The following is a 12376-nucleotide window of genomic DNA, read 5'->3' as shown; positions in this document are numbered from 1 at the left end:
TCTTGAAGCAGCAAACGAGATCTGAGGTATGTTAGGAGTTGATGCCGTATGGGTAAGGGAGGAGCTCGAGAGCTTTTTGGTGGCACCGAGCTAAAGTAACGGCCAAGTCAGATCTGAAGATCGGATCCAAACCCAACAGCTGAGAATAGAATGAAAATTGACAATATCAGATCTTTAATTATTAAACATAATGAAGTGAAAAGGATACAGGTTGCTCATATATTCTCACCCAGACTCCACCAATTAGTCTATTTCCCCTAGAGTAAGAGAAGAACAGAAAAGGTGAATAATTATCAAGTTTGATAGTTGTCTAAATCTTCGTAAAGGATTAGCTTGCATTTTTCCAGGCAGAGCCAGGGTTAGCAAGTGCGAGGTCCTATTTGGATCATTTTGGTGGGGTGCCTCAGCTGACCCATCCCACCTACTACCCCATCTCTCCCTTCATATTGGATTTCTGGACTTAAGACTATTTCAAATTAAGTGTCAGCAAAATGTACTCTATTACTAAATATTAAAAATTAAGCAATATGTTTATGTTGTAGCTTATGTTTTGACACAAAACATGTTTAAAAGAAGTAAACTACTGCACTCCTGGATTACATCTCCTGTAGTTCCTCTCTCAGGGTCTTCTTAACTAACTTAGGCACACTATAAGTGGCCTGCTTTCTTTGAGGCTTTGTGTCTACATGGTGCTTTATCGTGTGGATACACTCTGGCTTACCAGTGAACATGTTCCCAATCTCCTGTAGTACTGCCTGGAACTCCTGAACCTGGGTATGACATTGCTGCACACTACCCCCTTGACCCCTCCCCTCTGTTTTTTGTCTATTTCTTCTTTTTCTTCCCCTCATCTGACTCATACCTTAACTCTTTTTTATATCTCATGCCCTATTATAATACTAGAAATACTTTGTTCTTTGTGAATTATTTTTTCTTAGAAACATTATGATGCTATAACAGTGTACAGGTGGTATTCTTACTGATTTACTGACATGCGTGAATGGGCGTACCTTCTTGAAGGTTGTGCGTCAGGGCTGGAAACTCGGCACATAAAAATCTACTGCCAATTATTAGCGGATGGGAGTTCCGCTATGGTGACCCCTAACCGGGAAAAGCCGAAAGACACAACTGACTGAATTCTTGTATCACATCGGGTTATAACTGTGTTCATTTATGCTACGTATTATCTTTATTTGTATCTCTCTACATGTGTGCTCTTACATTATCACTGTGTGGGGTCTGAATGGAGAGATGATAAAATCAGCAAGCAAAGGAGTAATATAGCTGGAACTGAATACATCCTCAAGACTTGGTGAGAACCTTAATAAGGTGGACCTCGTTTTTTTTTTTTACAAAATCTCACCAAGACAATACTGATACAGAGACTGTATTTTATGTATCATATATCATGGACAGTAGTAGGTTAAAAAGAAATGGCTCTTGCAAGACTGCCACACAACTTTATCATGTATACACCATTAGAATAATTTCTACTGACTTTTAGAATCAAACACACAAATTATGTAGAACAATGCTACAGAAGTACCCACCTGTGTGGCTGATTCCAGTGACGTTTCTGAAGAGTAACACACTTCAAATTATCACTAACTGCTGTTAGAATGGTAAAGAAAGAATACAGTTATTTCTGTTGTTATAGAAAGTACTATCATATGTAAAACAATGCTACAACAGTAAGTAGTAACATAATCATTTCCAAATATTGTTTCATTTCCAAAGTACACTAATACAGTTATTTTTCTGTACTGTAACATACAACTGTACTAATCTACATTTTGATATGAGCTTTAACCAGATTTTATAGAAAGCAAAACTGTCTACTGTATGAGATATTTGATATAAAATATATGTAGAACCGGGTTCCCTATTTAATTTCGAAATACTGAAATCACGAATTTCAGTATTTCTAAATTAAAATAGCAAAGTCTTGAAATACTGATAAACCAGAAGTGGGAAATTCAAAATCCCAAGATTTTGATTTAGCTCTTCTGGTGTTGTGGTGTGTGAATGGTAAGATGTGAGTTTGGGCGTGTATGTATGTGTTTGTGTTTTGGTTAGGGGCTTTAGTGTATGTCAGTGTGCGTTTTGACTGTGATGTGTGTGTGTGCGAGGGTGTGTACAATGTGTGGAAGTGAGTTACCTGTGTGTGTCTGATTGTCCGATCTCGGAGTTAGTATATATAAGTAGGGTGTGGGTGTGTGGGGGGGGGTGCAGGGGGGCTTGCCCCCCTGCTTATCTGTAGTGTAGGATATTATATTTGAGTTGGGGGGGGGGGGGAGTTGTGTGTATGTGTTTGTGTGTGCTGTATATGTAGTGTACCATCGGGATTTTGAATTTCGCGGTTGCAGGGTTTCGGTGTTTTGTGGGTACAGCTATGTAATTTTGAAATACTGAAATTTGGGATTTCAGTATTTCGAAATTACATAGTGAATCCGTAGAACCCTACTGTAAATAACATACATGACTTCACAATCTATCAGATCCAGGAGGAAGCTTTCTGCAGTGGATAACTGTAGGGATTTCTTTTCTATTATCTTCAGCTTTGGTATATTTTTTGAATTTTCTCATTGCCATATTCAAAGGTGCACACATCTCTAGCAAGTAAGTGCTGTGACATCGTATGATCATGACCGGACCATCCATCACATAGTTCAATCCCCATCCAGTGAGACAGTATAACTTGCAAAATATGAAACAAATGCACTCGCACAGACACACACAGACATATAACAAATTATAGGATAGCGAATCTGTTCAGACATAAGAGATGACAGAAGGGAGATAAGCAACCCACTGCAGAAGGCTTCTTCAAAGATCTGATGAAAAAAAAGGTGAATATATATTGATTATATCTGTATTTGGAAGATTTCTATTTACAAAACTGAAGGGAAAAATCTCAAGAACTGAAACTAAACGCCGCAGGAGGCTAAAGATGGAAGGCTTAGAGGCAAGAATTCAAAAAAAAAAAAAACAAGTCTTAAACCAGTGAGGTGCCATAAGGGGAGGTTGACTCCTGGAATCATGGTGAAAACCATAATGCTTGCAGAAAATACGAAGTGATGATCAAGTGGCCAAGGGAAAATGCCCACAATGTGTGGCATTTATAAAGCAAGCAAATGCAGCCATACTCCTAGTGGAGTGGATTTTGAAATCATTATTTTCAAATGAACAGACAAACATTTGATAAAGCACAATGTAGTTAGCAATCCACTTAACCTAACTATTGCAACATATTCTCCTTCTGCAGCAAATAAGATACACAGCTCTTCTGTTTTCCCAATTGTATGCACTGTCTTCAGGTAAAACCTTGCATATAAAAGACACAAAGCACTCTTTGTTCCTAAATTCTTCCCTGAAAAGAAAACAGGGAGCTAAATGAATGTGTACAAATCCAGAGATATCCACAAGTACCTAAAGGAGACCCAGTGTGCAGACATGATAGCCACCAAGGAGCACTTTCCAAAGGACAAACTTCACACCCACTGAACTAGTCATTAAAAAAAGTGAAATCTGTCACTCATAAATTCAAATTTTAGGAAGGAGAGTGGTTCTTCAAAGGTGGAAGAACATGCAGAATCCCTTTAAGGAACTGACTAACCAGTATATACCAGGCCACATTCCTGTTCTTTACAGAAATTGCAGGAACCTGTACCTTGATGGTGAAATAACAGACCTAAAACGTGTCTCAGGTAGTTCAGGACCACCTTCAAACTAACAGTTTAAAGAAAAATAGGATTTCTCTCCCTCTAGAGGAAAAACCTCTTACACTTTGTTGAACATTAAGAGTTGAGAGGCACACACACATCTGATAAATGCAAGGTTTCTGGCAACTTCTACTATTTCTGAGGGATACACTGGAACAATTAACGAGAAAGGGATGCTAAGTAGAAGATAGATCCTGAGGTTGAACTGATTCTCACCCAAGCTGAGGTGGGCTACCTTGGCTTGTACAGAGCCAGAAACCATATGATTCTCTTCCCTCACAGTGCAATGAATTGGTCTTCACTGACATTTTGATTAGAAGAGGAAAAAGATGAAAAGTAGAAAGGGCATATAGAGAATGAGTCCACTATCAGCTCCCCTTTCCCTATTTAGCAGGGTGGAACAGAAGGATGCCTGGATTTGTCTGTGTTGTAAACAGGTTAATTTCTACTGTATCCCACACGGGGAAAACTATGAACAAACAAGACCTAAGAATCCTTGGCTCTGAGAGGCCTGAAGCTGCAGCTCAAGCAGTTTGCCAGCATGCTTGCTTTCCTTAAGGATGTGAATAGCTGTTAAAGTGATACCCCAGTTTATGGTTCAGTGCCAAATCTCTGCACACAAAGTAGGACTGCATGCTGACCTGCTATTTTATATGCAGCATCATGACCTGGTTCACTGAGCAAATAGACAGCTGTTGTTTAGATCACAGAGAACATGTCTGCCAGTTTTCTTGCTGTCATTAATCAAATTTTGCTTATACACAGCAATTTATTTTTTAACAAATAAATGCCTGTTTTATGCTGTGTGTTTCACTTTGTTTCTTTCCCCCTGGAAGCTTAAATTGTAGCTAGCAATATATATATATATATATATATATATATATATATATATATATATATATATATATATTATTTGGGGGGATGGCACAGATACTATGAGTTGCCTAATATTCTTGCACTACCCAGTCCCCAATGGAAAAAATGGAAATGCTTGTTAGATCCTATATTGTACCTGGTTTCCATTAAGGGTGGGTATATGCCTTCTTAGTTGCACACTGTAGCCGAGCATCCTATTGTCATTCCTTGGGAGTTTTAATAAGGCTATTCAAACAGGGGGTGACTTGGCATTTCATACATTTTAGACACAGATATTAAATGTGGGGTTGCACATAGCCTAGTCTGACATGATGTATTATACTTGATTACTACTAAGAGTGATTATATAATTTCTGGTTAGGGAGGGGGGTGCTGCACGTGTAGAACATATCACAGTTATGATGTCAAAACTTTAGGGGGAAAAAATATATATATATATACCAAATGCAGGGTTTCACAGGCATTTTACTATCCTGATCTAGCATGCTACATTGTACTAAGTTTCTTTAGGGGTGGGCGTTTGACTTCAGCTAAAGATTCAGTATGCAACATGTGACAAAAATAAATCTTTACAGAGCTGTTTTTACAAAAGAAGTTATAATCTTATATATTTCACTAAAACATTTTTGACAGCTGAAAGCCTGGTATTAGCAGAACTCTGTGTGGTGACAGGGACAATGTGCTGATGTCAAATTCATCACTGAACTATACAGAAATTCTGTAGATAACATTGCCAGTCTTAGGCACATTTTCTACCTGTTTATCCTTCTGTCACTCCATGCAAGTTTTAAGTTGTTTCAAACAGGAACTGGCATGTGGCATTTTATATATTGGAATCGGCAGGGTTTCATGGAGATTTCACTTCCATACTCTAGCAAGCTATGTCATACTGTTCCAGTCATGAGTGGGGGTGTCATATGACTTCTGATCACACAGCTGTATGCAGCACATAACTACAGTATATCTTTCATGAGTTGTTACTACACTAGAAGTAACTGTCCTATATATCTGTCCTGAATAGGGATTTTTTTTTGTCACTAAATTTATGATCTCATTAAAATGTAGACCTACATGTAATAAAGCACATTTTAGAGAGTGCACTCCATAGCTGAAGGTCATGACCTATTACTCTGATTTGCTAGAATAATCCAGTTTCAGAAATTCAGTCTTATATTGCAAGGTACTACCAGTAATTTCAAATGGACATTTGAGTGTTCTGCTTCTTGCCTTTTAGTTCACAATGAACATGTGAATTTGACATGTTTCAGGTTGGCAACTGCAGGATATAGCTGAATCATATTAACAGTGTGTCCTTATGACATTGCAGCTAAATATGAACAAAATAATAATATGAATAAATAATAATATGAACAAAAAAATGGAGGTGCCCTGTGTGGCAGAGGCTGCTTTGGATCCCTACAGAAAAGTGCACTATTTGTCTTGATTTTTTTTTCCTTTTTCATCAGAAACAATAGAAAAAATAGATTTAAGGGGAAGAAATGAAGGTATGATTAACTACAATGCCGAGAAGCTTTTGGAAATCCTCTCAAATCTCGCTGTGCTGTATGTTTGATGAACTGCTAGCAGAGAGGCTTGTGAACTCAGACACACTCCATGAACTCCTGCAGCTTGGAATCTTACTGAAACACGGTAAAAAACGCAGAAACCTGTTAAACCAGTTGACAATCAGACACGGGAAGCATATTAAAAGGAAAAGATGTGAAATATCGAGAAAGAGAAGCTCTAGAGCAGGAAATAAAGCTAGACTGAAAAGAAGCCCACAAAGGCCTGCACTTCCTTCCACGCTGCTGGCAAATGTACCCTAACTGGAGAGCAAGATGGACTATTTAAGGATGGATCTTTCCACATAATCTAAGGTGAGAAATAGTTGTTTACTTGTGTTCACTGAAACTTGCCTGAACTCCAGTATATATGATAGTACAATAGTACAATATACGTGGAGGGGATGTCATTATTATGTGCTGACAGAAATCAGTCTCTCTGTGGCAAATCACGTGGACGGGGTGATTGTGAGTATATCAACAATAACTGGTGTACAAACTGTGAAATAATTGCCTCTCACTGCTCAGAGAACATTGAGTTCAAGTCACTAAAATGCAAACACTTCTACTTGCCTATGTAATTCAATGGAGTGAGCATAACAGTTGTTTACATCCCCCCTAGTGCTAATACAAATATGGCATTGAATATTCTGTATCTGTCAATAAATGACCTCCAGAATAAGAACCCTGAGTTTGCCCATATAATTGCAGGTGATTTAAATCAAGCTGTTTTGAAATCTGTATTACCCCATTACCATCAACATGTGAACTTTGCAACATGAGGGGTGAACACTCTGGATAAGGTGTACACAAATGTAAAACTGGTCTACAAAGCAGTACCTTATACACATCTGGGCAACTCAGACCATCTGGCCATCATGTTGCTTCCTGCATAAACATCACTGGTGAAAAGAGGCAAACTTACAACCAAACAAGTAAAGATATGGCCTGAAAGAGCAGTCTTGGCATTACAGGACTGCTTCAAATGTACAAACTGGTCAGTGTTTTGAGATGCAGCTATAAAGAACCACCATATTGACCTGAAGGAGTATACAAAATCTGTAATGGCCTATATTTCAAAATGTGTTTGTGACGTAACAGTCACCAAATGTATCACTATGCAAGCTAATCAGAAACCTTGGCTATCTGGTGAAGTATATGAGCTCCTAAAGGCATGAAATGCAGCATGTAAATCAAAAGACAAAGATGCCTTAAGACAGGCCAGAGCAAATCTAAGTAGAGGTATAAAGGAGGCTAACAGGACCTACGGACTTAAAATTCAGGGACACTTTTCTGACCAAAGGGACTCCAGATGTCTCTGGCAAGGCATTCAAGCCATAACTGACTACAGGCCTGCATCTTCCACATGTGATGACAACACAGAATTTCTGAACAAACTAAACACTACTTCAGCACATTTGATATGGACAACAACACTGTGCCAAATAAGCTCCCTGTCGAACAAGGTGAGGAGATGCTATGTCTAAAAACATCTGATGTTCTGAAGACCCTGAGGTGAATAAACCCAAGAAAAACAGCTGGTCCTGATAATATTATGGGAAGGGTTCTAACAGACTGTGCTACCCAACTGTCTACTGTACTAACAGATATGTTTCAACACATTCCTGCAACTAGCCATTGTACTCAGTTGCTTCAAAAATACGACAATCATTCCCTTACCCAAAAAATCCCAGCTGACAAGCCTAAATGATTATACTGACCAGTTGCTCTTACATCAACAGTACTGAAGTGTTTTGAGTGGTTGATCAAGAATCATATATCCTTAAGCCCACCTGCAACACTGGATACATTACAGTTTGCATATAGATCTATCCACTGCATGGCTGATGCAATACCTATAGCACTTCATGAATCCTTGGCACATCCAGAGAACAAGAATTCCTATGTCAAAATGCTGTTCATACCTCAAAATCTGATACTGAAGCTGATCCAGCTGGGCATCAACATCCCCCCCATGTAACTGGATACTGGACTTTCTCATCAAAAGACCCCAAAAAGTATGCGTGAGAAATAACAGTTCGATCAGTATTACACTGAGCACGGGTGCCCCTCAGGGCTGCATTCTGAGTCCTCTGCTATTCACCTTGTCGATGCACGACTGCATAGCCAAGCATGAATCCAACAAAATCATAAAGTTCGCGGATGATACCACTGTTGTAGGGCTTGTCAGAAATGGTGAAGAAACAGCCTACAGGGATGAAGTGGAGCATCTGATAGGCTGGTGCGACAGCAACAATCTGGCCTTAAATTTAAGCAAGAGCAATGAATTAATAGTGGACATCAGGAGGTCTCAGGAGATACATTAACCCACTGGAAATTAAGGGGATGGCTGTGGAATGAGTCAAAAACTCCAAGTTCCTGGGGGGTGCACATCTCAGATGACCTATCCTGGTCGACATATATTAGCCACACAGTGAAGAAAGCACAATAACATCTGTACTATGGAAAGTAAGAAATGCAAAGCTGTCTCAGTCCATCTTCAAAGCCTTCAACAAGGGCAACATCAAGAACATTCTCTCAAATAACATCTAGTTTGGCATAGGAACTGCAAAGCATGTGACTACAAGGCTCTCTTGAGGGTAGCGAGGACAGCAGAAAAAGTCAGTGGTTCTTCACTCCCATCCATGGATGATTTGCACGAGACTCGGTGTGTGGGAAGGGCTAGGAAGATGACCAACGATCCCATTCACCCTGCCAATGTAATGTACTTCCGCCTTTCCTCAGGCAGGCGGTATTGCAGTTTACACTGCAAAACATCTAGAATGAACAGGAGGTGCCATAAGGTTGCTGAACTCGAATGCCAGGCATGACAGCGAATAATTAGATCAATACGGCACTTGCTATAAAGTATTAGCTATAGTAATCACTCTGGCAAATTGATTCAACAACAGGTACAGTTAGCCTGATTTCTTACGCTATTACTTCCTAAATGTGCAATAGTCAGGAGAGAGTCACTACACCATACACGTGCAATATGAACATCAGAATATATCATAGTACAACTGATGAAGTGCAATATTCTAAGCAATCACAATGTGAAGTCATAGTCTTGCAATACCTACTAGTACAATATTGTCTAATGTCTCCCTGTCGAATTGTGGTAATTTATTGTGTTGTTAATATTTTAATTATTACTGTATGTACATTAGCTTCACTGGCATTCAAACTATGTGTTTATTGTTATGTCTTGCATGGGGACCAAAGAAACATAATTTCCTCCGGCTTGCATGCACTGCTGTGTATATCTGATCGACAATAAAGTTTACTTTGACTTTGATTAATCACTATTTTTTTAAGATATTAGTTTCAACAATTTTACTATAATAAAATACTAATACTTTCATTCTTTTTATATATTGTAGCATAAAACATGCATACAATTATTTTCCATTAAAATTCAAGATATGACTGTTTTTTTTTCCTTTGAATAATTCTCTGGCTGTTTTATAAGTAATTATGCCAATTAAATTCCCTGAAAATTTCATGAGAAAATGGCAAAACATTTTGAAAATTCATGCATTTATATACAAGGGCAAAATTAAATGAGAAGTTATGTACTTACCATAACTTGGCATCTGTGTTGTCCATTTTCATTCTTCCTCACAAATGGGTCTTGGATCCGATCTTTAGATCCAACTCGGTCACATTTACAAGACTTTGGATCCAATGCTCGAGCTCGTGCCTCTACCCATAATGCTCTACTCTACCCCCAACTTCTCAGATCGAGTTTTCTGCCTAATCTCCCACTTTATTATAGAGACAGAAATAGATATAAGAAAAAATTTGGGGATCAAACTTGGAAATGAAAGGTTCTAATGCAGTCTAACAGATGCTTCTAGAAGTAACAAGGCCAGGGGATGGATGGGAGGGAAGGTGAGAAAGAATGAAAATGGACAACACAGACGGCAAGTTATGGTAAATACATAACCTCTAAATCTAATGTTGTCCTTTTCATTCTTCCTCACAAATGAGACAGAATCCCCAGCTAAGTAGCCCTCAGGAGGCTCTTATGGAAGGATATGCCAGAGCACTGCCAAAGCTCTGCTTCTAGAGACAATATCTAGTTTGTAATGTGTAACAAAGGTATGAGTCTTAGAACAAGTGGCTGCTATGCAAATATTGTCAATGAAAATGCAGACGAAGTAGCCATAGATTTAGTGGAGTGAGCTCTATGGGGTCAAAGCAAAGCTAATCCTTTTATAGATTAAACCAACAAAATGCAATCAGCAATCCATTTGGCCAGTGTAATTTTAGAAACTGCCTGACTCAAGTGGTTAAGGGAGAAGGAAACAAACTGCTGATCAGACTTCCTAAACTGTTTTGTCATGTGAAGATAAAAACATAATTGTCTGTGCACATCAAGGAGGTGAAGCATGTATTCTCCTTTTATTGTAAATTTTGGAAAGAAGAATGGTAATTGAATGGACTGATTAATATTACTCTCTGTAGCCACTTTAAGAAGAAAAGAAGGATTGGTTTATAGTGACACCCTGTCATTATGAAAAATAATGTAAGGGGGATTAGCTGATAGAGCCTGAAGCTCAGAAATTCATTTCGCTGATGTGATAGCCACTGAAGATAATTTGTCAAGAGAGAAACATAATGTTGCATATGTCCACCAGTTCAAAGAGTTTCTGGTTTAAACCCTGAAGGACTACATTAAGGTCCCGAGGAGGAGAGGTGTCCTTTATTGGGGGTTTGAGGAGAAAGACACCCTTCATGGAGGCTTTACAGAGTCTGGACGAAGCTAGAGAAAAGGAATTGCTTCCAGAATGGAAATTGGAAATTGCTGCCAACTGAAGCTTATTATTAGAGAAGCTAGCCCCTTCCTTAAAAAAGATTAGTTAGAAAGAGAAGAATGCCCAAAGTAGATCCTGAAAAAGGTCAATATTCTGTTTAGAAGCCCAAATAGAAACTCTTTTCCATTTGTTTCTGTAGACTTCCTTGGTGGAAGCCTTCTGGGAGGCCAAGTTAATGTCACAGACTGGGGAAGCAAGCCTGACTGTCTAACTAATACTGGAAGTTAAGAAATCATGGGGTTAGTGTGAAGGTGTGGAGATTGTGGTGCTGAATTCTCAATGGATGAGACAGGAGATCCTGAGAGGGTTCCAGTATACCTGGGGGATGTTTCAAGTGAGACCAGAGGAAGGGGAATCATATCTGTCAAGGCCAAAAGGGAGCAATGAGGATGACTGAGTTCTTCAGCCTGCTTGCTTTCTGTAAGAACCTGGGAATCAGACGAAGAGGAGGGTAAGCACAAAGGAGACCAAGGGACCAATCGTGAATCAGAGCATCTCTCGGTTACTCCCCTGGAGGGGGGATCAGAGTGAAGTACTCTCTCCATTTATTGTTGAGGAGTGAGGCAAACAGGTCACAGCAAGGCTGGCCCCAGTGGCTGAAGATCACATTTGCTACTGATTGGTTGAGACAGCACTTATGGGGAATCAGAATGGATCTGCTGATCAAAATGGATCTGCTGAGTCTGTCTGTTAGTACGTTGGTTTTCCCTGATATGTGCATTGCAATGAGAAAGCAGTCTGACATGATCCCCCATTCCCAAACCCTCATGGCCTCTCTGCACAGCGGATAAGAGCAGGTCCCTCCTTGTTTGTTGATGTACCAGACTACTGAGATGTTGTCTATGTGAACTGCAATAGTCCCCAGAGGGTAAATGTCCTGAAATGCCTGCAACACTAGAATGACTGCTGTCATCTGCAGTATACTGATATACAACTTGGTCTCCTGAGGGGACCACATGCCTTGGACCATCTTTCCCAGGAAATGCCCCCCCCCCCAAGCTGGGAAGTGTCCATGGTCACTGTGGCAGGTGGGGGAGGGAGGTTAAACAGTCTTCCCAGAAACAGGTCATCGGACTGGATCCACCAGTGAACATGACATCTGCAGAACGAGGTAAGTCTTACAGGAAAATATAAGGACTGGTAAAGTATGGACCACTGTACAGCCAAGGTCCACTGAAGGATTTGCATCAAGTATCTTGCTAGAGGAACTAGAAGAATGGCAGCTGTCATTGACCCAAGAGCTTGAAGTACTAGTCTTGCTGGAGGAGATAGGTAAGATAATATGGCACATACCTGATTTCTCAAGGATGAGATGAGATGAAGAGGTAAGGACACCACCTGAGTCATACTATTCAAGAGAGACCCTATAAATTCCAGGGTATGTATGGGGACCAGG

General features: G+C 39.6%; 1 protein-coding gene across 3 annotated transcripts in view; it reads right to left on the bottom strand.

The window, feature by feature from the left end:
- The window catches only part of TEX14 (testis expressed 14, intercellular bridge forming factor), a 3435352-nt gene that overhangs the window by 72851 nt on the left and 3350125 nt on the right, over window positions 1-12376 (bottom strand). For 2 of the 3 annotated variants that reach the window (XM_044054283.1, XM_044054281.1), the window contains one exon: window positions 1551-1611. In XM_044054283.1, the coding sequence (XP_043910218.1) occupies window positions 1551-1611 (61 nt within the window). The remainder of the gene's footprint in view (window positions 1-1550; window positions 1612-12376) is intronic. The other variant, XM_044054282.1, reaches the window with a different exon arrangement.

Source organism: Protopterus annectens, chromosome 13.part0 (assembly GCF_019279795.1).
Source record: "Protopterus annectens isolate FY-2018-M chromosome 13.part0, PAN1.0, whole genome shotgun sequence".
Lineage (NCBI taxonomy): Eukaryota > Metazoa > Chordata > Ceratodontiformes > Protopteridae > Protopterus > Protopterus annectens.
This window is presented reverse-complemented; position numbering and strand designations above follow the sequence as displayed.